The 24,110-nt window shown below is 50.0% G+C and overlaps 2 protein-coding genes across 4 annotated transcripts in view; one reads left to right on the forward strand and one right to left on the reverse strand.

The window, feature by feature from the left end:
- On the reverse strand, nt 1-22,164 carry ABCC10 (ATP binding cassette subfamily C member 10). Of its 2 annotated transcripts, none has more exons than XM_061471014.1 (22): nt 22,037-22,164; nt 15,585-15,781; nt 13,282-14,650; nt 11,791-12,018; nt 11,439-11,595; nt 10,597-10,736; nt 10,057-10,136; nt 9,737-9,908; nt 9,045-9,143; nt 8,639-8,828; nt 8,184-8,261; nt 7,605-7,796; nt 7,038-7,173; nt 6,460-6,655; nt 5,295-5,638; nt 4,967-5,136; nt 4,507-4,667; nt 3,834-4,087; nt 3,364-3,509; nt 2,795-2,892; nt 2,487-2,599; nt 1-502 (listed from the first exon to the last, which is right to left on the reverse strand). In XM_061471014.1, the coding sequence occupies exons 2-22, from the start codon at nt 15,743-15,745 to the stop codon at nt 367-369; spliced, it is 4,620 nt and encodes a 1,539-aa protein (XP_061326998.1). In that variant the 5' UTR covers nt 15,746-15,781; nt 22,037-22,164; the 3' UTR covers nt 1-366. The 2 variants fall into 2 exon arrangements, with proteins under 2 accessions (XP_061326998.1, XP_061326997.1); XM_061471013.1 differs by having other exon boundaries at nt 3,364-3,605.
- The window catches only part of ZNF318 (zinc finger protein 318), a 27,255-nt gene continuing 24,918 nt past the window's right edge, over nt 21,774-24,110 (forward strand). For both annotated transcript variants that reach the window (XR_009746536.1, XM_061471012.1), the window contains exon 1: nt 21,774-22,354. Coding sequence is in view for 1 of the 2 variants with exons in the window: in XM_061471012.1 (XP_061326996.1) it covers nt 21,983-22,354 (372 nt within the window). In the remaining variant the exon portion in view is untranslated. The remainder of the gene's footprint in view (nt 22,355-24,110) is intronic.

Below are 24,110 nucleotides of genomic sequence, written 5' to 3' on the forward strand. Positions count from 1 at the left end.
GATGTTTCCACTTTTATTTTAAATTGTACATGTGAGACTAAGTCTCAGATTAGGATTCACTGATTGTTCAGTGAGCAGAAAATCCCTCTGTCATCTCAAAGGGGAGCCTTGGAGGGGAGCAGTATCCCAACAGCCAGGCTTGCATGGCCCTAAACACCAGATCCCATCTTCCCTACTAAAGGAAAGGCTGCAGTGCCATGCAGGAGCCTCAGGGAATCCCTGAGGACTCACAATCACTGTCTGCAGGCAGGAATAAACCCTTCTCTCACCTCAGCAGCTACTGGCCCTGCAGTGACAGTGCTGATAGGTGAGGGGGAAGCCAGGCACAGAGCCAGGAGGGCTGCCTGGGCTCAGCCCAGGAGGAAGTCACTGCTGCCCGCTGTGCAGGAGGCGCTGGAACAAGGAGCCATCTTTCTGGCTTAGGCGGGTGGGTGAATCCAGCTCTGCCACTCTTCCAGCCTGCATCACCAGCACACGGTCCGAGTCTAGGATGGTGTTCAACCTGTGGACAGCAAACACCAGGATACACATAGGTGTATCTGAGGAGAAACCCTGAATACTGCTTCCCCTGCTGTCAAGGGGTGTCCCTTGACATTGCCAACATCAGGATCTGTGGACCATCTCCCTTTGCACTCAGGGGCACACTGCAGTCCAGCTCCCAGAAAGCCTCTGCATGCTGCTGAAATGCACCACCTCTTAGGAGAGCACAGCAATGCTGTTCTGTTGCTGGGCATGGCAGGCCATCAGGAGCACAGAGGGAAGCTCTGTGGAGGGAAAGCTCAGTGCACGCCTGATTGTAGGGTTGCACAAGATGTCTCTCTTCCACAGGAGAGTTATTGAGTTGCTTCTGTTTGCCCCTACATTTCCTTACCTGCCACCTCCTGAGGGCCGCAGAAGTGGACTTGAGCATCAGTTGCCACTCCCCAGCTATCTGGCATCTCTGCTTACACTGTCACCACCAGTGGATTTGTGGTTGCCAGACTGCCAGTCACCACACCCACACCACATGTCTGTACCTTGTTCTGCCCGAATTACTAAGCATGGCAGCAACCTCTGGCCCTGGGGAGGGAAGACAGGGCAGCAGGAATGTCTTTGCACAGTCATGTCCTGTTCAGTGCTGAACTACAGCCCAACAAATCTGGAAGACATTGTACACAATTTGAACAGGCATAAAGCATTGTGGAATTAAGGACTTTGGTTACACATCCATCCCCAAAAGAGTGCCAGGCTGCAGCACTGGAAGTGGTGTGGAGGGGCAAGGGACAAGTACTGAGTCATTTTCCAGCCTAGATTTTCACCTAAACATCCAATTATGGTTCACCCAAAGCTGAATGGCATGAAAGAAGCATGAGTACAAAACAACTCCATTACCACCTTTCCTTTCTGCTCTCCCCCATCTCTCCTCAACCCAGTGCAAGAGGGGCTGGAGCCATCTTCAACCCAGTCTTGCTGCCTCACCTTCAGCCACTCCTTTCTCTGCTGGTTCTCCTCTCTAGTTACTCCCATCAGAGGTGGCCTCCCTCCACCAAACCCAAACACACACCTCAGCCCATGGTGCTCTTACCTTTCTACTCTATTTAGGCACAATATCCCTACTGTATGAACCACATTCCCTCCACACCCCTCCTGCCTCTGTCCTATCTGATGTATTTAACTAGACCCACCCGATTCACTTTCCATGCCCAGCCCACCCTGTCTGTTACCCACTTCTGTGCACCAGGACACCAGCCCCTGCTCATCTGGTTTTTATTTTTGTGGTATTCTTTGTGTTTTGAAAACACCCTCCATACAACTGCATAATCCTCCTCCAAACTGTTCTCCATTTGGCAAGAGTAAGAGCACCCTGGGCAGATAGCACTACCTAATGCTGACCCATCCCTTCCCAGTATCCACGGTATTCATGTTTTGCCCTCCTCCCTCTGCCTGCAACTAGCTAGTCTCCCTACTCTAACCCTAAATTTCTCACCTGCGCGGCAGGCATTGTCGCTGTGTCTTGCCTGGGCTTTGGAAACAAGACACCCAGCGTTTTGCCTACCCAGGAGCTGCCTGCAGCCCTTGGCCACGGCTGTCCTGCAGTGCCCTCTACTGAGCCAGAGACACCTGCTCCTACCCGCTCTCAATGCTGCTCCTTTCCACAAGATAGCTGTCCATTACTCCTTGTTCTAAACTGGCAGAACCACGAGGTCTGATTCACTCCCCAGTCCCAAGAAGCAGTGCCCAGGAAGAGCCATCTGCCATACAATGCAGCCTTTTGCCCTTTGCTGTCTCCCAGTTTCTGGGTACAACATTTCCGCATCCAGTTGTTCTCAGCACCCAGGGCAAATAAAGCAAAAAAGGCAAGTAGGCAAGATCCCGCCTTTACACTTGAAAAGCCTCATCACAGAGTCCTCCCTGCTCAGCTCAAGGCCCAGGCATGGTAGAATAGCTCCACCTCTCCCTGTGAGTGGTGGGATGAATTTAGGCGCAGAGTGCTGCATCCTCCGTACCTGTGAGCGATTGTCAGAACAGTTTTGTCAGCAAAGCGCTGGCGGATGGTCTGCTGCACCAGCTGGTCTGTCTTCTGATCCACACTGGCTGTGGCCTCATCAATGCACAGTACCTGCCAGGGACAGAGAGTAATGGGAGCTCTCCAAGTGCCCCAGGGGACACCCCAATCCCTCCCGAGAGAAAGCCTGAGAAGGTAGCACAGGATGTCTGCTGCCATCACACCCCAACTCTGGAGCACTCTGCTGCTCCCACACCCATCAGCAGCTCACTCCCCTTCCCCCCTGCTCCAGGGAGGCAGGGCACTCACCTTGGCCTGTGTCAGGAGGGCTCTCGCCAGACACACCAGCTGCCTCTGGCCCACAGACAGATTCCTTCCCCTCTCTCCCAGCTCGCTGTCCAATCCACCTGTGGGGGTCAAGCTCAGCAGTCACACCACCAGGCTCCGCGCAGGGCCCCAAACAGCTTCCCCAGTCTGGGGCTTTTGCAGAAGCACTCAATATCCCAGTCCTGCTCAAACCCAAACATTGGGAACCAGAGCCCTTATGCTTGGATGCAACATGTGGCACAAAAATGCCACACTCCCCTAGAACTGGGGCTTGGCTTATCTCTCAGGCTTTGCTGTAACATCCACTGGGGCCAGGTCTCATCAGCAAGATCCTGCCCCCAGTCCATCATCTGCCAGTCCCTTGATACTAATCCTCATGGAATGCCACTAACTCCCACAGACCTGTTCCCACCCTGGTCCTTGTGTTCACCTAACCAGTTCCTTAATGCATTCACCTGGCCCTTTTCCTCATCTCCCTGACTGAGCTAAGGCCTTTTCCCTTGTCTCAGTACCAGGGCTCACCAGCTGCATCTCACTGGGTTCAGACTCACCCATTTGAGTAACAGTATCCCACAGGTAGCACTGCTCTAGCACCTCACGGAGCTCAGCATCTTTCCTTTTTCCCTGGGGGTCCAAGTTCTCTCGGATTGAACCACTGAACAAAAATGGATCCTGGGGGATGATGGCCAGCCTAGATCTGCAACCAAATGAGAGCTGAGGGTTCATGGGGTGGGTTCCACAGAAAAACGAAGGCCGGTAGTTTTTCCTTCCTGGGGTGGGGTGTCTTTGCTTGCTGCATATTTTAGAGGCAAAGAGACACAGGTAACACACTCAGTCCGGTTTCTTTAGCACAGCTGGTCAGAAACAACTGAGCAACTCAAAAGAAACTACCACAATCAGCAAGAGGTTGCCATGATTATAAGTCCTTTGCTCCTCACTCTTCTCTTTGGTACCCAACCACTGACAGCTCTCAGCCTCCAGCCCCCGCCAGCTACCCTCCACTGTGCTCAGCCCTCCGTACCTCAGCTCGTCCAAGCCCACCAGCTTGCTGTTGACACCATCCAGGAGAATCTGTCCTGATTTTAGCTCCAGCATGCGGAAAAGGGCCAAGAAAAGGGTGGATTTTCCAGATCCTGTGCGACCCACAATCCCCACCTTCTCTCCAGGGTAAATGGTGAAGTTCACACCATCAAGTGCATTAGGCAAGCCCCCTTGGTAGGCCAGGACCACTTGCTGGAACTCTACAAGCCCCTGACTTGGCCAGTCAGCAGCGACCTAAAAGGGATGCATAGGTGAGACAGGGTACGACTGTGATCCACTATCACCTTCAGCCTCACCTCCCCACAGGCCAAGCCCCATTTATCCCTCTGGATGGCTGTCTGGCTTCTGAGCAGACCCAACACACAGCACTGCTCCAATTCCAGTCCCCTTCTAGGGTTGTTTTTCTCTCACAGCTTGGACCCAGCACCCATTCTGCTCTCCTACCCCTTCCCATCATTCCAACTTTCACCAACTCCTGCCAGAGATTCATCTCCCCCAGGATACGTACTGGTAAAGGATGAGCAATCAAGGTGGCTTCTAAGGCTGAGGGACCTCCACTTATTAACTGGAACCCTGCAATCTCCCCAGGAGGCAAGTGCAGGGCACAGAGTCAGAAAATGGGCCTGTCCTAGAGAACATATTTGAGCTTTTACCTGGACCAGTTTATCCTGGGGCTCCATGGGGATGTCTGTGCTGTATTCCTCTGTCCGCTCCACACTCACCATCATGGTCTCTGTCAGAGTGAAGCTGGAAATGAGGCCTGAGAGCAGGTTTGTGACTGACAGGGCATATGAGAGTGCCAGACCCACAAGTCCTGCAAGGACAAAAACATAAGCAAGAATGTTATTGGCAGAGAAGGAGCTGGGATCTTGGTGGCAAGACAAAGAAACAAAGAAGTCAGCACCCTGGAGTCTGGGATCCCACTTGAGGATGGGGACACACAGGAGGAGAACATGAACTGAAGCACTATACTGTGGGTGACTTGCTGAGGGACAGGGAGCAGGAGCTCTGGATCTTATCCCATGTAGAAAGATATGCAACTCTGGGCTAGGAGAGGAGGAACCCCTTGGCCACAGCCTATGAGTGGGCACAGAACAATTCCTGGCAGCCTACCTGGATTTCCCAGTTGCTTCTGGTGCTGGATGATAGCAATTCCTGCAATAGCAGTAATCACAGCAACTCCAATCATCTGCAAGCGGATGTCCAGCCACTGCATTGCTGTGTTGCTGGCAAAGAGACAGTGCTGGTTCTGCTCCAGGCGCAGCTGATTCTCCATCTCAAACCTGGCAGGTACACAACAGAGGTTTACACTACTAAACCTCCATTCCTGCTGCCCCAGACCAAGGGCATTCCTGCTACCCTGTAATTAGCCTCATATCAGAAAGGCCCTGGTATATAAAGCCAAAGCTCTGGCTCTCTGGGTGCTCTTTTTTCTGCTCACCTTTGTGTTGCCCTCATGGCTCTGATACTGCTCAGTCCTGAGAGGGTCTCTGAGAAGTGAGTGTAAAGAGGTGACAGGGTGATACTGTAAAGGCGTTTCAGCTCCCGGGACGTGCGCCGATAATAGCGCTGGATGGAGAAGTAGAGGGCAGCCAAGGGGATTAAAATCAGACCAATCCAAGGGAGGCCATAGGTGATTATCACCAGCATGCCCAAAAGCCCATACATGTTGGCCAGGAAGATGTTGAGGATAAATGGCAGGCTGTCATCCACACTGTACAGGTCTGAGGAGAAGCGGTTCAGGATCCGGCCTGTTGGTGTGGTGTCAAAGAAAGTAACTGTGGCCTGGCAAGAAGAGAACCAAAAAGTAAGAACCAGTCAGCTACAGTGAGATCCAGCCACAGAACAGTGCCCAGGAGATCAGCACCATGGGCAGCAGGTAAGGCCACAAAGGGGTGGCCATGACAGACCCCTTCCTTTCCTCAGCTGAAGAAGAGATCTCAGATTCCAAAGCCAGCATCCACTTTCAGCCATGTTAACTCATGCTGTTTATACGGTAAAAGGAAGGAGCCCTTCTGTGGTGAATGGCAGGCAGCTACCGAGATAGCAGTGACTCAGATCCCATACTGACCCACCAGCAGCCAGTGAGACAACCCTCTAATCCTAGCCTCTAATCCTATCTTCCAAACCTTTAATCCTTACTCTAGCCCAAGAACCCAAGGATGCCCAAATACGAAAGAAAGTTAACTGGCACATGCCAGCATCAGCCCTAAATCTTGCTTAATGATTCCTTCCAATTTCATCTGAATCTGAGCTCAGGATGAGTAGCAAAAGCTACTTTGATTCAATTTGCCTTCATCTTCCTATGTATCTAAGCCTAATGAATGAATAGATGCAGGTGGTAGTCATAACTCCCCTCCCTCACCATGGAATGGAACAAGGTTTATGGGACAAATTTAGAACTTCAGCTCATTGGTCCCTTGTGCTGGCTGTGGTGCAGCCCTTTTTTGGATATAGTCAGCTAATACCAGCAGAAACCCTAATGCACCTCCCAAACCCTTACTCCCAACTAGGAGAAAAGTGTCAAGGCAGAGTGACTTGAAGAAGCCTCAGCCTGCCCTGGACTTTTTGACCATTACCTTTAGAGCGGACTTTTTGACCATTACCTTTAGAGCCCTCTGGAGCAGTCGGTTGTGAATGACAGTGGCAGCATGGATAGTGCCATAAGCAAAGAGGAAGGCCCGAAGAATGGTGAAGAGGGAGTTGGCCCCTGCAATGCTTCCGTAAACCATCAGGTAAAAATTCACATCCAGTGAGCCATTGGAAGGGGCTGGGGTGGCATCCAAAGCCTGAATGGGGGAGCTGGAACACAGAAGGAAGAAGGTTAGGAATCCGCTAAGGTCCCCATGACAGTAAACTCACAGATAGGGTGGGAGAACGTAGGAGCATGCTCAAGGGGAAACCAGGACACTTAAACCTGATATTCCTGTGATATCCCTTTGGCTTGCTGTGACAAACACTTTGATTACTATGCAGCTAGCTTCCATCAGCCCCAGGCAGAGACCCTTTGGGCCCCTCATCAGGTCAGAGATTTCGATTCTCTTTGTAAATGCAGCCACTCAGATCCCCTGCAGTGGGGTGGTCAGTTTATCCCTGCTCTCAGAAAGGATCTTCACAGGAAATGCAGTTAAAGGCAAAAATGGGAGTGTGCTCCCGTTGGCATCTCCTGACCAGATTCACTTACACAAGCCCAACAACGGAGAAGAGAAGCAACTCTGGGGAAGGTGGGGAAGCTGAGCAGACCACCACAGAAGTATTTGCTGTCTGGGATATGCCGGAGATCCAGTGTGAGAGCCACCAATCTGAAATATTTCTGGATGCTACGAAGAAAGACAGACTACATAAAGAGGGATTCAACCTTCCAATCAGCAAATATGAAGCAGAAAAGCTGGAGAGGAAAATCCTGGACAACTTTTGTTATTGCCTCACTGACCAGTCTAGTCTTCCCCTGCCTGCATGCTCCACTGTTATTAGTAAAGCAGGAGCAAGGGAACAGCCTTGAGCTGCAGCAGCAACAGGGCAGTGCTAGAGAAGCAGACACACAATTGCAGCAGTAAGATGCCAGATCCTGCTGCCACACGTGCCCCCTCACAACTGTGATACGTTAGCCTGGGGAAAAGAACAGGGATCTTCCTGCTGTAGGGAGAGCAATTAAACCCCTGGACTCTTTTCTTCCCTGGACTCCACACAACCAGGGAATGAGAGGTGAGGAATGTCTAAAGAGAGATGTGCTGCTGGGCCATTCCCTCACCTTGCATCAGGAACAGAGAGAAGAGAATGGATAAAGCCAAGCAGCTGCCCACTGCCAGCCAGTATGCCTTGTAAACCTGAAAAGCTACTGCCCCTTCTTTCTTCTCTTCCTCCTTGTGGATTAGATGATTGTTTGGGGTTGTTTCTTCTGCCTCTGTCTCTACAGCCTCTTCTTGGCCCTGTTCATCGGGGGCTGTGGGAATGGAGGTCAAAGCAAAGGTCAGTGTAATGTAAGTTCTTCCCGCAGCTGCTCCTTGCTGTGAACAGAACAAGTCTAGGCTATGAAGGAGACTTTTCTTCCCTCCTCTTTCCTCTTTCAAGATAGTGCACCAATCCTGGCAGACCTTCAAAGCTGGACCACAAGTGGAACAAGGTTCAAACAGTACTCCAGACTAATATCCAATGATACAAGGGCTTCCCCTCCTCTATGAACACACTATCCACAGATCAGCACTGCCACAGCAGAGCAAGGTGGTGGGATATCTGCTCTAGGGCCAGCAGTTACCAGGTACGGGTTCTGTCTGGGTGGTCAGCTGAGCTGTGCTGGCCCAGACCTTCCTCAAGCTTGCCACATACAGACCTTTATTCTTCTGCCTCTTGTCCACATTCTTGAACTTGGGGAAGAATTCCACAAGTGGCAAGATATCAGCTGGTGTACCTGCAAAGAGAGACATGCAAAACTTCAGTCTGGGAGGAACAGCTGTCAGTTACTCACTGCCTCTTGCTGTGAAATGGTAGTTTTGTTCTCTCATAACATTTCCTATTTTCTCTCACAGTACCTGCACCCTTGAAGGCCCTGCTCCATATAACTTGCTATGGCCTTCTGCCTTAGCCCCTCAGCTCTAGGGTTGTTCTGTTTTATCTGTGCATCTGCACATTCCCTTCCACCCCATCTTTGCCCACAGCAGAGTCCTCAAGCTCTTTATCACTGGGTTCCCACTAGTTAATCCTACTCCCTCATGTCCATCTTTGCTCAAGCCATTTCAAGACTGGCATACAGGCACGAACGAATGCATAACAGGACAGCCAGTGTACCTGTCTTAACTATTCTGCCATTGTCTATCAATAACAAGGCATCAGCCTTCTCCAGAAATTCCGTTCTGTGGGTGCAAAGGATCCTGGTCTTGTGTTTGAGAACTCCAAGAATGCATTTCTGCATAAGATGGTTGGCTACCTCTGCATCAACAGCAGCCAGGGGATCATCAAGGAGGTAAAACTCTTTGTCCTGAGAGGGAGACAAAAGACAAGGATACAGCTGCAGGCCCTGCTGTAATGAAAAGTGCAAGTGCTGCTGTGTGGTGAACCACCAGCACATTAGGCCAGCACGATGTGGTTTAAGACATGCTGCCAGAGCACACTGTACAGCTGAGTACTTCAGCTTCTTTACATCTGAGTTAGCACTGGGCACAATCTGCCCTAGCATGACTCCTTTGCTATTTACCTGGTAAACGGCTCTGGCAAGGGCTATTCGAGCTTTCTGTCCCCCACTGAGTGTCACACCATTTTCACCCACCTCTGTCTGGTCACCTGCTGGTAAAATCTAAAACATTCAAGAAAATCCATTTAGAAGGGACAGGAAACTACTGGGGACCCAGAGCCAGAACAGTGAGGTACCTCCCATACCTCTGGCAGTAATTCCTTAGGGTGACACCTTACCAAAAATTAAACAATGCAAGAGTCTATACACTGGTTCTGCAGACAATAGGCAAGCTTGGCATTTATGCAACTAAACTCTCTTACACTCCACAATACGGTGGCCACATCTGAACTACCTACTGAGAGCGACTTCTAGTCCAAGATAACTCTGAAATAAACAAATAAATATAAAACTCAAGTAAGTATCTTGCCTTTACAGAGTATTCATAGCTCCCACTAAAGCAAACAGTTGCTCCCAATGCTTGTCACATCCGAAAATCAGTCATCAGGTTATAAACTGGGAAGAGAAGACTAGCTTCCTATCCTGTAACAGCCAGGTTTGCTGGCTAATATAGCCATAAGGCTCAAATTCAGTGAATTATTGAAAGGAGCACCACAGACTCAGCCCTTCCAGATCCCAGGGAAGTTCCTTCTTATCCAAAAAAGCATCAGCTGCTGACAGGCTCTGCCTGAAAAACCCAGCTGTCATCTACTCACGTTCAGGTCCTCAGAAAGGGCACAGGCTTCCACCACCTCCTCATACAGCGTTGCATCATATTCCCGCCCAAAAAGGATGTTCTCTTGGACAGTGGTAAACTGTATCCAAGGCTCTTGTGTGGCCAAACCAAATCCTTGCTCCAGGTCACTAACATACACTCGTCCACCTTGTCTGCAAGTGCAGCAGAAGTAGGTAGAAAGGGCAACAAAGAAGAACTGTTGGCAGACCAAAATGGCCTACGAATAAGGATGACACTGGATAGTGCCTGCCTGCTGTGGCATGGAGAGACCAATCAGGGAGAAGTCTTTAGGGTACTTACTTAATGAGCTCTCCAGCGATGGCTGCAAGCAGAGAGCTTTTCCCGGAGCCAACCTTCCCAATAACCCCCAGAAGCATCCCCTGCAAAGGGAAATGAAAAAGAGCAGTGTGATGTGCTAATACAGAATGACTTGTCCAGATTTCTTGAGCCACTGTAAGAAATCTGACTGCTGTTACAAACTAGGATTATCTCACAGGTTCAGCAGCAGAGCTGGGTGAAGTTGTTGGGTAAACCTGACTCCTGATATAGCAGGACACAAGTCTGCAAGGAGCGTTAACTCTGGAGCCCAGCTGTGCTCCCTGCCCAGTCCTCTCCTTCGGCAGTGGCAGAAAGCAGAGGGAATTGGTTTATCTCTTGTCTGTAAGCCATGCCTGAATCTCCTCCAGTACCCTTCAGCTCTGAGAGCTGTGATAATGTGCCCCTTGACCAAGAGAAAATTTTGATGCACAGCTCGTAAGACCAGGAGAACATGAAAACATGCTCCCTCTCCTCCATTCTCTAGTGCCATTCTTCTCTGTTACCTCCTGTAGTCTTGCTCACCTTTCTCACCGACAGGTTCTCAATGTGCAGTTGCAGACTGCCTGTGGATAAGGGCTGCGTGGTGCCTTCCTCCTCAACTGGCACCCATGAGAAGGATGCACATTGCATCTCCATGGCAACAGCAGTCCCTGAAGGGCTATCTGCAAGAGAAAAGCAGCATAGCATTGCACTACTATGAGAAGACCAGAAAATTAAACGCACCTGGTGTCAGAGATACTATCAGCTTTGTCCCAAATGGATGAGGCCACAGACAAGGCACTGCCATGATGCCCTTGACCCAAGCACAGAATGGGATCTTGCCTGCTAACCTGCCCTTAAACTTATACCTCCCTTCCACCAACCCTCCTGTTTCCAGCTCGCAACAGACACACATGGTGACCTGTTGGCTGTCATGGAGACACAGTAAGCATAACTTGTTGAAGGTAAAAGAATGGCAGGGAGCTGGCAAAAGGCAAGGAAGGAGAAAAAAGGAGCAGGAATGGCTCAGGAGAGGGGCATGCATGCAACCCTTTCTGCCAGGCAAAGCCAAGGTTGTTGGTGGTTTCATTTTCAGAAGAGCTTTGGACAGAGTAGGGAGTAGCTTCTTCTAAATGGACACTAACAACAAGGTTTTGTGAGGACAAGCAATGGCCTACTATTGGTAAAGAGGAATGCTACAGCCTTGTCTCCCATTTTCCATAGACATGAAGTGCCTTCACTCTGAACCTGACAACTGAACGTCTTTAATGATGGGGATGACAGTCAGCTACCCTCCAGTACTGCCCCTGGCCTCACACCTCAGCTCTCTGTTCCAAGTGTCCCCTGCCCAGGGTGTCAAGCCCAGCAGCGTTCTCTGACATTACCTAGGGCATAATAAGCTTCCAGGTCTTGGTCCACAAGTTCAAGGAAACACTGGATTCGATCCAAGGAAACTTTAGCTTCCAAGGTCCCATTCAACACCCACGGGAAGCTGTTGAGGGGCAGAATAAGCATCCCAACAAGGGCCAATGCTGTGAACACCTGCATGGGGAAGGAAACAGCCATGAGCTGGAGGCAGGACCTCCCTCGCCTCTTGTATTCTCCAAATAGCTTCATCAGTGAGAGCCTGAAGAGCCGTGGGGTGACACAGGTGGGTTTATTTCCCAGAGACTGCAGCCCCAGTGTAGACTGTCCTCTGTATGAGACAAGCTGGAGCTCTCCCTACTAACTACTCACCTTTGTGGCAGTGAGCTGGTGACCCAAGAGGACATAGGTGATGAAAATGGTAATGGAGACTACAACAGGCAGTGCTGCCCACAGATACACGCACACAGCATCCAAGTACTTGATGGCTCGTAGCTTCTGCAGCTCCTCATCCCGGCAGGCATTTATCCTGGTGCTGAAGTGCTTCTCCCAGGCATAAAACTTGATCACACGAATGCCACATAGGAACTCTGTCATTAGCTGCAGGCAAAGAGGAAAATCACATAGAACAACCAGTGCTTGCCTAACACACCAAATGTTAGCTAGGCATCTGGGCAGGGGCCAGGTTTGCAGTTGCCTCCTGTTAAGGGCCAGGCTAGAGATACCAGGAACCATTCACTGCTATCAGAGACATAAACTCAAGCAGCAGCTACTGGGAACTTCACTCTTACTCTTTCCACCAGCTTCCTCAACCACCTGTGCCATGTATGGCTCAGGAAAAGGCAAAATATTACCCTACTGCACAACTGAAGGATGTGCAACACAGGTGAAAGCATATGTGGAATTACTATCTCCAGCCTGGATGCCATTTACCTCCATTGACCTGACAGCACCTTGAGATAATAACACCCGACCCTCAGGCTGGTGCTGCCCTGGCAGAGCTAGCCTGTATCCAGAGGCTGCCTGCAGCACATCCTGCAGCTCAGGTGTCCCATTAACATACTGTCCTCTAATCCCTGCTCTCAGGCCAGCTTGTGCAGAGCAAGCTGAGATGTGTCTGTACTCAACACAAAACTAAACTAACAAGGCAGACTTCACTCAGCAAAACTCTCCTGCATAGCTGAAGAAAGTCCAGCTTACCCATTACAACTTGATGCACCTTGTGTTGGGAAAAGAAATAAGTTTACAGCTCACAACAGTTCTAACGTGGAATTGACTTACACTTAATTCTTCCAAAGCATGATGGAAATGGTGAGTGAAAGTGCTGTCCGTTGCATTTGAAATACAAGGTTAAAAGGTGGGAATCTAATGTTTGATGTGGCAAAGACATGGCACAGCAAATATGCAAGAATCAGTGGAAAAGATGACTGAGGGTGCTAAGCTTGGAGCAATATAAAACCACTACATCCATGATCATTGCCTTTGTCCAGACTGCAAGCCACCTCACCACTGATGGCATTACTGGAGCAATCCTAGATGGAAGCATCTCTAGAAGAAGCAATCAGGAGTCCCACCTTAAGTACTACATGCAGAAAAGAAACCTGCAAGGGAACTTGCATTAGCCCAGGGAACAAGACAAGCATTAGAGATTCACTATCTTGTGGGTGGTGAAACTGCATCACCCTGAAATACTTTTGAACCAAGTGTCTCTGTGTGTGTGCTCCCTCTAGCATTTTTCCCAACAGCTTTGGATCATCACAAGCAGCCAAAAAGCCAATGTTCTAGGGACAAATGGGGATCAAACACAGCAACAAACTCAGAGAGAAAATCCTGAAAGAATTAATGCCACCAGCTCGGCCTCACCTTGACCCGTGCATCCTTGTGTTTCAGCATCTCCTTGTTGTTCATCACAATGTAGTTAGCTATGAGCTTGTTTATGGGCACAAGCAGCAGTGCCAGGGCCAAGCCTCCCAGAAAAGCTACTCCCACTTGCTGGTAGAGGAGGTAGAGGGTAATGGCAAACTGGAAAGGCAGGCTCCACACCTCGTGCAAGCTGAGGCAGAAGTTGACCAACCTGCTGGTGTCCGTGCTCATGAAGTTGACAATTTCCCCTACTGTGAAGCGCATAATACTGGCACTGCTGACACGCAGAGCCTTGTGGTAGATGGCAGAGATGACAGCAGCCCGCACCATCAGTGTCACCTTGTTCACCTCATAGCTGAACTGGTTCCGCAAAAGAGCACCCAGGAAGGAGCCAGCAAAGAGCCCGAGAGCATAGAGCACCCCATGGCTCAGGGGCTCCTGCTGTGACTCCATGAAGTTCACCAGCAGGTTCAGAAGCAGAGGACCTGAGAAACCCAGCAGGTTGCCAGCCAGCTTAAGAAGTCCAAGGGAGTAGAAACGAAGCCCAAAAGCTGCATGAAGGACTGAGAAGAGTTGCACGGCCTCCTGGCCATGGTGCAAGCTGTCTGGGGCGTCGCTATTCCCATTGCCTCCAGCAATGATTGAGCTAGTAAGAGACACCGTCTCCTCCTCTACTTGGTGCAGAGCTGCCTTCTTCTGCCAACAAGAGTAGAACCGCTCACAGACCCTGGCAGCCTCCAGCTGGTGAGGAAGTACATAGACATCCTGTGGTTGGTTCAGCTTCCACTGATAGCCACATTTCATAAGAGGGTTCATCCAAATATAAAAGAAGCGTGAGAGCCAGCTCTCACCATCTTCTGACACTCTCTGCTGATCAGGCACTGGGATCCCTGGCTCTGAGATGAGCTGGTCTTGTTGCCAGGAGCTATTGATGGAGAGGAAGTCTTGCCTGCCAGCAGTGGGAAAGAGGCAGGCTATCACATACACAAGCAGAGAGGCCAGCTGAAGGCAGAGAATGGCAAACCTGAAGGAGGCAGTAGGGTGGGCAGGTGACCAAGCTGTCCCGCTTTGGTAGTACCACACCAGCGTGATGATGAACGAAGGTATGGGCAAAAGAGTGAGGAGCATCAGGACCACAGGGCCTCTGGTAAAACTGTGAACGGACTTGCAGAGCGTGAGAAGAACAAAGCTGTGTGTGAGCCATGTCAGGGCAGCAGTGCCATTGGCAAGCACTTCCAGGTACACAGGGCCCAGCTCCTGCTGAGAAATGGTGGCTGGGATGGTATCAACAAGGAACAGGCCAGCAAGTACTAAGGATGCGGTGATTCTGCATCCCCACCCTGGCCTGCAAGGCACTCGGGAGCTGATTCTTAAGGAGGAAAGAACAGAGAAAAAATTTACAGTTGAAATTCCATCACCTCTCAGTCAGTACTCTCCTTTCTTCTTCTCCTTTTACCCTCTTTATCCATTCACTCATGGATTCACCTCCCTCAATTTGTAGCTTTTTCAGAATGTTGGCATTGCTCAACTACATCAGATCAATATTGCCCAGTATCTGATCAATACCAGAGATTCAGGTGCTATCAAAGAATAGCATTTCTCTGCATAAATTTGTTTGCAAACTGTGGTATTTCATGGGCAAATCAGACTGCAGACCTTGAGGACTAACAACAAAGTTATATTTAACTTCTTTAGCACCAATTACAGATGATAACATTCTCTGTGTCTCATCTGTGGTCCTTGAGTTCTCTCGTGTTTGTGATATTCTGTCTAGAAGCATTATTTCTATCACTGTTGGTTTCGGTGATGCTGCGTATGTAAAGGCCATAATTTATAGCCCAACAAAATATTTCATTATCACTTGCTTTATTATCCTTTGAACATTGCCATGTTTATGAATTTCAGAAGAGGGTAAACAGAAAAACAATTTTTGTTTTCTCTCAACCCCTTATTACTTTATTTACATTTTCCATGCCACCTTGGATTTATATTCTCTCCCAGAAGACTCTCAGTTTTCCCAATCTCCATTTACTGAAATTCTTTTGAAATGTTTTCTCACTATAATCACTATAGTGATTTTATGCTCACTACCTAATTTGGTCTTTCTGGATTCCTTTCTGAAGGGACTAGAGTTGTACAACACACTCTGAATTAGAACGGATGCTGACAAACATAGTAACTTTATAATATTGTGCTCTTCTCTAATTATGTATTAAGCACATACATTATTAAGGAGAGCTAATTTCTAGCCTCACCTCCAGTCCTACATAATAACCAAGCATCAGACAAATTAGTTGTCATACCTTGGAGTGCCAAGGAAGCAGGCACTGACCACTGCAAGGACCACATGAGGAATCACATTTAATGTCAGCTGATTAAAGCAATGGCCAATGCTGCCATGATCCCAAACAGGGAGTGGGTCCTCTGGGCTGGTTCCACACAAATCAGCCAGGATGTTCTCCATCCTTTGCTGAGAATTCAGTCTGAGAGACAGGATCCCCTAGGGTAGAAAAGAAAGAACAGCATGAGGTACAGCCCCAGTCCGAGGTGGACTGTGATAAGAAACGAACACAGGGATAGAAACAACTTCCTGGGTCACACAGCCCAGGCCCTGCTGCAGTGCACTTGCTGTCTTAACATCTACTCCACAAAACGATCAAGCTCCATCTTAAACTAAATTATGGTTTTAAGTCACCCTGGGACCCCAGTGCTCTGGGAATTTGATGCTTTCTGCTTGTTTCCAGGCTGATTTTTTTTCCCCCATGGCCTGTTTACCCTTTGGAAACTAACATCAGGAAGCATTTGCCTTTTTATTGCTCACTTTGAAAATTATTTTGAGCTGCGACCTATCCATTATATTTACATCTTCAAAGAGAGCGTGTAGTATTAACCACCCTCCAAGTCGCTCTGGGGGATGCTGATGCCCAACCAGAAGACCACGCAATACCTTCAGGCTACCCAGGGAGGGACACCCTCAGAGCTCTCTCCTCGGTGCTGCCCCCCGGGGCTGAAGCACACCCGGGAGGGCCTCGGCTTTACGCCGGCTGCCGTTCGCGCCGGCTGAGCCCGTCCCCAGCCCGGGGCCGGCTGAAGGACACAAGCCCGGCACGGGAACCCCGGGACCCCCAGCCCGCCCCACCAGGGTGCAATACCACAGTTACCCCCGCACGCCGAACTTTGACCCCTGCCCCCCGCCGTACCTCGGTGGGTCCCGCCCCCCACCTCCGCGCTCACCGCAGTGGAAGGGGAAGGCGCAGTGCCGCCCCGTGCGCCCCCTGTGGGCCGGGAGGACGCGCCGCAGCCCTGGCAGCGGGGCCGCAGCGCCCGGGCCTCGTAGCCGGCGGTAGGCAACGAAGTGGGGGCGCGGCTCAAACCGGGCGGGCGGAGCCCGAGGCAGCTCGGAGGTGGGAGCGGCAGCCCCGGCCCGAGGCCCGGCCTTAGGCGGCGGTCAAGGTGCCGGCGGCGCCTGGGAGCGGTTGCCATCTATTCCCAAGCAGCTCCAGCTCAGCAGCCTGTAACGCGCCGTGCCGCCGGCGGGTAGTTGGCGAACACAGGGAGCGTCAAAAATTCAGGTCAAAAGCATGAGGTCGAGAGGAGGGGTAGAGGGAAACACGTCAAACACGCGCACGTAGTTCAGACCTTTATCTTCTAGTTAAAAACAGACTCAAATCAGTCCCCGGTCATGAATAAACACGGTTTTCCCCAAAAGTCCTCTGGTCCCTTCCTTGCGCTCTTATTTACTGCCCCTCCTGCTATCACATCTGCCCCACAGCGCCTGGTACCCTGGACTTTTCTATACCGACACTTGTTACATACTTGCAGTGTCACTGTGTCGATGAGCACAAGGATATCTACGCACTGCTGTGTGTCCAGAAGCCAGCACTAGCAGGGACAGCCCAGGCACTACTTCCATGGATATAAACGTGCTATAAACACTGCTGGGACAGTGTTTTTTGCTTATAGCAAATGATACAGTGCAAGAGCACTTTGTCAGCAATGGATGAGTATGCCCAAAGCAGCAACACTCTCTCAGCACAGCAGGTAACAGTTGTAAAAAGCCAGATCATTATCTTAGCCTAAAACAATCATCTGAGTAACACAAACTGTGCATGTTGCATTGGGGAGTGAGTAAATGATCAGCTTCCCAGATGTCAGAAAAGGACAGGACATAAAGCCTCATCCCTGACAGGCAGGAACAGGAGTGTGCGGTAAACGTCACCACACCCACCCAGCAATTTCACCTGCTGCTGGTGATTTTTATAGCAGATGCAGGGAACACTTCAGTTCCCCCAAGCCCTCCCTCAGTTCTCTCTCATATCAGGGTGAATAATTCATCACAGGTAGAAAACTATTTTCAGCATCAGAGACACAATAAAGACTTCTCTGAACAGTATTATCAGTGGGGTGCTGAGGAAGGAGAGTATCAGTAACGTTCCTGTCTGAGAAAACAGAACAATCTGGCTGAGGGAGTCTGAAGCAGCAGAGATACGAGCAAGAGCTTGTAGGCCACAGTACCCTCGGATTACAGTTTCCTTGAAGGGAGTAGGACAGTGGAGTTCTCCTAAAACCATACACATATATACATGTCCTTGTTTAATTGCTTTCTCTGAGCATTCTGATTTCTCACAACCCTGAAAGTAATCTTGGCCTGCATGTCAAGGTTGCGAGACTGCCTTTTCATGACAAAGCTAGATACTGCTATAGATACTCTGTGCCTTTGGCAGTCTGCTCTGTCTGCCACAAGTTGTCCAAAGGTTTCTAGAATGAACTCTCCTGTAGATGCTTTGACACTAAGTTTTATGTCTTCTCTGCTCAAGGAAGCTTCACTTTAACAAAATGGTGTGAAAGCAGCAAACTCTCAAGAGAGCAAAGAGGGGATGTATGAGACTGAAGGATGAGCTGCACACAAGTGAAACTTAAAGTTTCAAGGTTCTGATGTCTTATTTCCAAATGAAGAAAACCCAAACAAAAAACCCCACCAAAACAAACTAACAAACCCCAAGCAAACACCCACTTCCCCTGACTGAGAGAAGTTCTCGGTATCAGGACAAAGACCATCCTTCTCTCTATTAAGCTGATCACTCTCAGAGCTTTTCCATTTCAGCCACATTCTGTTCTAGTGTTTTCCACATACTGCATTCTGCCTGCTCATCTCTCCTAAACTCTTTATGTTGAAAAGCATGAACTTTTCCACTTCAGCTGAAAGACGGATAGCTTTCAGAGGCCACAGATCCCAGTTTGCTCCAGACAGCATTATCTATACTCAGATGGGAAAACAAACATAAAGGTTATTAAAAAAAAAGGCACCCGAGGAGAACACCAATCCACGCTGCCCTATCTGGTATCACTGGTGCTTGTTCAGTGTATGTGCATTTAGACAGGAACATGGCAAGAATCTAAAGAAACATTCCTCCTTGTAGTGCTTCCTTTTGGCTTTCCTTTCTTCTGAATATTGCTGCCTGTGACATTTACTGCTATGTATTTGACTGGTTTAAGATGCGCGCCATGGGGAGTACAGGCTTGTGGGTATATGGCTTACAAAGTACCTTGCACACTATAAATAATCAGACACTTGACATTTATAAAAAATCAGAGCAATCAAAATGAAAGGGAAAAAAAAATAGTAACAGGTTTAATTTAATCCACCCCACAGGCCAATGCAGGCCAGATTTTATTCGCTATTATCCAGAGTTTTTTAATTCTCTGGATTGGTATGCCCCCAGTGGGGAAGAGCTATCTGCCTTCTCTTATGAGTCTATTTTGTAACAGATGACTTAATACGCCTCCCAGGACTCAGAATCAGGGAATGAGAGCAGGCTGCATGCCCAGTTCACTTCCTAGCTATAAGTAAATATTGAGCTGAAACAGAAGCCAGCCTAGACAAGCCTTAAGTTCAGAACTATCAACTGTGGTTATTTTGCATCAATTGATGCAGAATCTCTGAAAGCAGTTGTCTGTTTGGATGCATTTTCTGTGCTCCCAGGCAGGGCTCTGCTATCAGCTGAACCATCCTCAAGTTCCATTATGTCATGACCAGGGAAGGTTTGATTAGTTGGCTCAGTCCAAGACTTTTCATGAACAGGCTGCTCTGCCTGAACCTGAACCACATGCGTATCTTGCCCTGTTTTCCAGGGGATAAATTAATGCAAAGCTCAGGAGGCAAAAGGGGTGTCTTCCACTGCACAGTCTCATGAGAACACTCATTTTGTCACAAAACCACAAAAATTGTTTCTGTTATTATGAGCAGCCAAGCCATTTAACATTCAAGGGAGTGCTGCACAGTTGTCTCATGTCCCTGAATCTAGTCAGTCATAAAAAGGTAAAAAAGTTATAACCAAGGTCTTAGGTTTTCCTCCATTACTGCACTGCTTTTTAACCCAATGGTCCAGTCTGACTTAACATCTATTCTGATTTCTGCTTACTTGTTCATACTGAGCTACTGCTAACTTTTCTGATTTTCTTTTCCTTCTCAGTATTGTTTGCTCCCCCGACTTTCTTATCTGAGGGCTAATGAGAACTCAGAGACACAGTATTACCCCAACACTGCCCCCAGCACACAATCAGCTAAAAAAAAAATCTCTCCAAGCAGCAGCCAATTGCAAGTTCAAAGATGAGTTTTGGAATTCCAAAGAGGAGTCTGGGAGCTGGAACTTGTAGCAGAGCAGACTGACTGGCACCTCCTTTATCCAGTGAGAGTCTGGAGTGCCAGTCACAGGAGTACTGCAAAAACCTCTGCAAGGCAGAGGCGCAGATTTCAGCACTGATTTGTGGAGTAATTTAACTGAATCTCACTATGGGTGCTCCGTCCCTTTAAAACCTTAACTCAGTAAAGCATGTGATTGAAACATGACACTGCAGCTAGTACAGAATGAGTTTATAAATTCTAATTGTAGAGTAATGCTCAGTAAGATGACAGGGTGCTACAAAATGGTAATGAGCACGAGTCAGTCAAGTATTTTCCTCCAACAAATTCAGGATAACAGCATATTCCATGTAGTGATAAACTATTTGGATGTGATGTACAATACAAAACTAGAGGGGAAATTCCTAGGTGCACATCAGAGTTGTAGTTACCATAAAGCACAGCTCTGTACCTCACCATGTGTCACCAAATCTGACGCTTTGGGTAGGTAGCCGGAACAGGTTGAGTACCCATTGCCTTCACCATCATTGTGCTTTGCTCCCACTAGAAGGAGATCGGCAGTCTGCTGGGGCTCTTCAAAGATGACATTCGTATCCCAGGATACTAACTGAATTGAGGTCACAGATGAACATTATCAGCCATAGCAGAGAAGGGGAAGGAGTGGACAGTAGTAACTGAAAATAGGTATTTTTTATATAGCATTGATCACTGGCATAACCAAGTGTATTTCCTGACCCTGTGTAGTGGTGCACTCACACAGGAAATGTCAAAGTGGGGCAGATGGATTTAATTCAATTGTACACAACGCCTCCCAGCAGAAATACCTTGTTACAGTATCACAGACCCTGACCCACCAGCCTGCTCCTGGTTGCTGCTGCTCTAAGTAGTATGCTTCTAAGGGTGTGTTGTTCTAGCGATTACAGAACACAGGCAATATTTCATCCAACACTGCAAAACTTGAGTGGGTCTCCAAATTCAAACCCTCAGTACAAACTCTGCCCAGTTTCTGAATATAAAGGCTCAGAAATTCAGGAAATAGGAGAATTTTTTTCAGAACCTTTGCACTCATTACTTTCTATTGCTAGCCCATTTCAGTTAAGACACTCTTCCTCCTCACCAGCCTCAGCATGAAGTAAGAGAAGCATTTCGTGCTTCACTTGTGAGAACTGAAACTGCTGGACTCAGCTGCCTGCACTGTGTAGGGCGGGTAGCCAGTGCTCAGGTGAGGAGAGGGAGGAGGCAGGAATCCATTCCTCCCCATCACATCACCCCAGCTCACGGCAGTCACGTCAAGGAAACCTGTTCGGAAACTGTATGCGCTGGAAGCTCAGGCTCAGCGCCGCCTCATCAAGCGGCCAAGGATTCATCACTAACACGCTTCTGCCTAAGGCCACCACCCATGCCAAGTTCCACAGCACAGTGCAAGCAGAATTAAAACCACCACCAATGCCCTTTTACTGCTGCCTTAACCCGGAGGACTATCACCGCCATGTGGCAAGGTCCGACAAAGGTCCACCCCTCAGCGTCTCCCCACAGCTCCCCGGTGTAGCTCCATCAGCCGGGAAACCCAAAGAGAAGCGAGGCGGGGGGAAGCCCCGCAGGACAGTCAAGCAGGACGACGCAGCCGCCGGAGGGCGGGGAAGCGTGACCCCCTCACGGCCACCGAGGCACAGGAGCGGGCAGGGAAGGAGCGGGCAGGGAAGGAGCGGGCAGGGAAGGAGCGGGCAGGGAAGGAGCGGCGCCCTCCCGAGCTCCCGCCTCCCGCCGGCCCGCAGCCCGCCCCGCCACACGTGACCGGCCCTCGGCGGCTGCCATTTTGTGCAGGCGTCCCCAGGCAACACCTCCCATCCCCCGCCCCCTCCGCGGCCCGGGCTTACCCCGCCTCCCCCCCGGGCCCCCCCCCTCCGGTGTCTGCCTCGGGAGCGCGCGCAGGGCGGCCGGCGGCGCGCACGCGCGGGGGGTGGGGGGGGGGTCAGTCGGGGTTACGGGGGGGGGGGGGGGGGCCGGGTCAGAGGAGCTGGGGCGATCGCGCGGGCCGCCGGGACCCCCGGCGCCATCATGTACCGCTCCGGCAGCGGCCGCTCCGGCCCCTCATCCTCGTCTTCTTCTCACCGGCTGAAAGACTGTAGCTCGTCGGGGTCCCGCGCTTCCCGCTCTGGCACATCGGGGCCGGGACCAGGCCGCGGCCGGCCTCCCCCGCCGCCACCCGCCGCCGCTGCCGCCTCCGCCTCCTCCGTCTCGCCGCCACGCTCCGCTTCGCCCCGTCCTCCGCCGCGCCGCCACCGCTCCCCGTCGGGCCACCGCGGGGCTTCCCGCCGATCTCCGTCGCCGCACCGCAGCAGAAGGTTGCCATCGCCGCCGGGAACACCAGGGCCCGGGGGGACCCGGGGCCGCCGGGGAAGCGAGCACGGAGACGGCAGCAGCAGCCGGGTAACTACTGCCGTGCGCTGAGGGGTCTCGGTGCGGGGCTTGCCCCCTCCCTCGGGGACTGTCACGCCGTAGGGGGGCTCCCGCCGCCTCCGCGGCCCCCGCCCCCCGCCGCTTGGGGGGCTGTCTCTCCCGCACCGATCCCTGCCGTGCCCTGGGGTCAGCCCGTGTCGCCGCTAGCAGAGCGGCGGGAGCCGGGAGCAGCGGGGCCAGGGCCCCGGGCTTGGCTCTGCGGGGTCCTTGCGGAATTGCACCGGGCCCGGGCTGTCTCTGTGAAGGGGGGAGAAGGGGGATCTGTTCCCTGTTCCTTAGAAACACAAACTGGGGGAAAAGAATCGATTACCGTTTCAGATAATGTTTTGTTTTCTTTAATCCCCGTTACATTTGCCGTCTCTTATCGGCTAGAGCCATTTTAGATAAGGCTCAGAGATGATGCTATCGTTTGCCAATGCAAAGGATGTAGCTAGTCACTTTCCTCCATTTAACATCGGTTTGTGTTACTGTATAAACATTCATGGGGCGATAACTTTTTTAAAAGGATGTTGAATGAGTACTTTGAGTTTTTTCAGCTGTCACGGGTATACAAAGGAGACTGTTACAGATTGATATCTTAGGTATTCTTTGGTAGCAGCTGCTTTGTAGTTGGAGCTGTGCACAAGGTGTTCCAGTCTGCTCGCTCAGCCCTGGCAAAATCTGATTTGGGCTTGTGAAACTCTGGTTTGGCATCTGAAGTGATTCCATCTTGGGTGCGGACACCTCCGTACTAAATCAAAGTGTATTGCTGTACTTTTTTGAGCGAGTGGTGTTAGCTCATTTAGGTTTCCTTTTGTTACTCCATGGTGCAGTGATTGTCTTGTCTGCTAACAACTGTGATGTGCAATGGGTTCACTGTTGGTTTGCATTGCGTTGAAAGAAGAGATTTCAATACTGGGATGTTTGAAGCTATGGTCACTCAACCCAGCATGTGTACAGTTTAAAAGAAGGGGGGACACACTTTTTCTTCATGCTGTGCAGTATATTCTGCCCCCTCCCTTGTGCTCTCATTGTATTTGTGAAGTAGGTGATCAGGTATCAGGGTGAGCTGATTTGAGGGAACAATGCGACTGAAAGTCAGTCTAACACAAATACATTGTCTGCTAAGATTTGTTGCTTGATGGGACCCTATGAGAGAACGGATTGTCTTCTCTAATGGCAGTATTGGTTCCTGCCGGATTTCTTCGGAGCTGTAGCCATAGAATCAATCACAGGTGACTGTAGTGGAGTTCCAATTCAGTTATTGGTGCTATTTGTTCCTTAAAGGTGAGCTGTCCTGAAGGTATGGGAAGATAATGTGTTTGACAGTTAAGCCAGGCTGAGGAGCTTGCCTCTGGCTGTTTGTTTTTAGGCTCTATTTCACCATTATCTCAATCTTATAGGTTGTCTGTGGGGTAGCCCTGAAATTACATTGCTACTAAGACCCACGATTGAAAATAAGTAATTTTTAAAAGGTTTTTTTTTTTTTTGATGCATGCAATTTTGTGTTGTGGTTTGGTAGACAGTTGCATTCACAACTGAGGGGATGACAAAGTGGGATGCAGGAGCAGAACTTTCTTAAACTGACTTCACCATCACTTACTCTGTCATTTCACAGTATCCATGACAGGCTGTGAACCTGTGCCGGCTCTCTAAAACTTTCAGTGCCAAATGTGTTGGTGGTTCAGACTTGGAGAAATTTATAACTGGGAATTTTTGACTGGAAGCCTCATGCTCCCCTTTTATG

This window comes from Pezoporus flaviventris, unplaced genomic scaffold (genome assembly GCF_033815535.1).
Source record: "Pezoporus flaviventris isolate CSIRO_AGI_PZ_B2104156 unplaced genomic scaffold, CSIRO_AGI_Pfla_v1 ptg000066l, whole genome shotgun sequence".
In the NCBI taxonomy this organism is placed as follows: Eukaryota; Metazoa; Chordata; class Aves; order Psittaciformes; family Psittacidae; genus Pezoporus; species Pezoporus flaviventris.